This window comes from Austrofundulus limnaeus, unplaced genomic scaffold, assembly GCF_001266775.1.
Source record: "Austrofundulus limnaeus strain Quisiro unplaced genomic scaffold, Austrofundulus_limnaeus-1.0 Scaffold1268, whole genome shotgun sequence".
In the NCBI taxonomy this organism is placed as follows: Eukaryota; Metazoa; Chordata; class Actinopteri; order Cyprinodontiformes; family Rivulidae; genus Austrofundulus; species Austrofundulus limnaeus.
In genome coordinates this window covers 3,681-4,880 of record NW_013953670.1, presented here as the reverse complement: position 1 = coordinate 4,880, position 1,200 = coordinate 3,681, and the positions used below count along the sequence as shown (strand labels likewise).

The following is a 1,200-nucleotide window of genomic DNA, read 5'->3' as shown; positions in this document are numbered from 1 at the left end:
ATATAGGGTTAAGGAAAAGTAAACTCCATCTTTCACTCAGATCATATAAATGAAATAACTTTTTTTTATCACTCACTGATGTTCGAGCTTCGGTCCATTCTGCTCAGAGTTCATCAGAACATCAGAACATAAGAACATCAGAACATAAGAACATCAGAACATCAGAACATCAGAACATGAGAACATAAGAACATCAGAACCTCAGAACATAAGAACACCAGAACCTCAGAACATAAGAACATCAGAACACAAGAACATCAGAACATGAGAACATCAGAACATAAGAACATCAGAACATGAGAACATCAGAACATCAGAACATAAGAACATCAGAACATCAGAACATGAGAACATCAGAACATCAGAACATAAGAACATCAGAACATCAGAACCTCAGAACCTCAGAACATAAGAACATAAGAATATCAGAACATAAGAACATCAGAACATGAGAACATCAGAACCTCAGAACATCAGAACCTCAGAACATAAGAACATCAGAACCTCAGAACATCAGAACATAAGAACATGAGAACATCAGAACCTCAGAACCTCAGAACCTCAGAACATAAGAACATCAGAACATCAGAACATCAGAACCTCAGAACATCAGAACATCAGAACATAAGAACATCAGAACATCAGAACATGAGAACATCAGAACCTCAGAACATAAGAACCTCAGAACATCAGAACATCAGAACATCAGAACATGAGAACATCAGAACATCAGAACATCAGAACCTCAGAACATCAGAACATCAGAACATAAGAACATCAGAACATCAGAACATAAGAACATCAGAACATCAGAACATAAGAACCTCAGAACATCAGAACCTCAGAACATCAGAACATGAGAACATAAGAACATCAGAACCTCAGAACATCAGAACCTCAGAACATCAGAACCTCAGAACCTCAGAACATCAGAACATCAGAACCTCAGAACATCAGAACATCAGAACATGAGAACATGAGAACATCAGAACCTCAGAACACCAGAACACCAGAACATCAGAACATGAGAACATAAGAACATCAGAACCTCAGAACATCAGAACCTCAGAACATCAGAACATCAGAACCTCAGAACATCAGAACATCAGAACATGAGAACATGAGAACATGAGAACATCAGAACCTCAGAACACCAGAACACCAGAACATCAGAACATGAGAACATAAGAACATCAGAAC

General features: G+C 37.9%; 1 protein-coding gene across 1 annotated transcript in view; it reads right to left on the bottom strand.

Annotated features, from left to right (window-relative positions):
• Positions 1 to 178, bottom strand: part of LOC106534782 (O(6)-methylguanine-induced apoptosis 2) — a gene marked incomplete in the record, with an annotated part of 2,346 nt that extends 2,168 nt beyond the window's left edge. The window contains 1 exon segment of the mRNA XM_014031536.1: positions 77 to 178. Within this exon segment, the coding sequence (XP_013886990.1) occupies positions 77 to 98 (22 nt within the window).
• Positions 179 to 1,200: the final 1,022 nt, after the last annotated feature.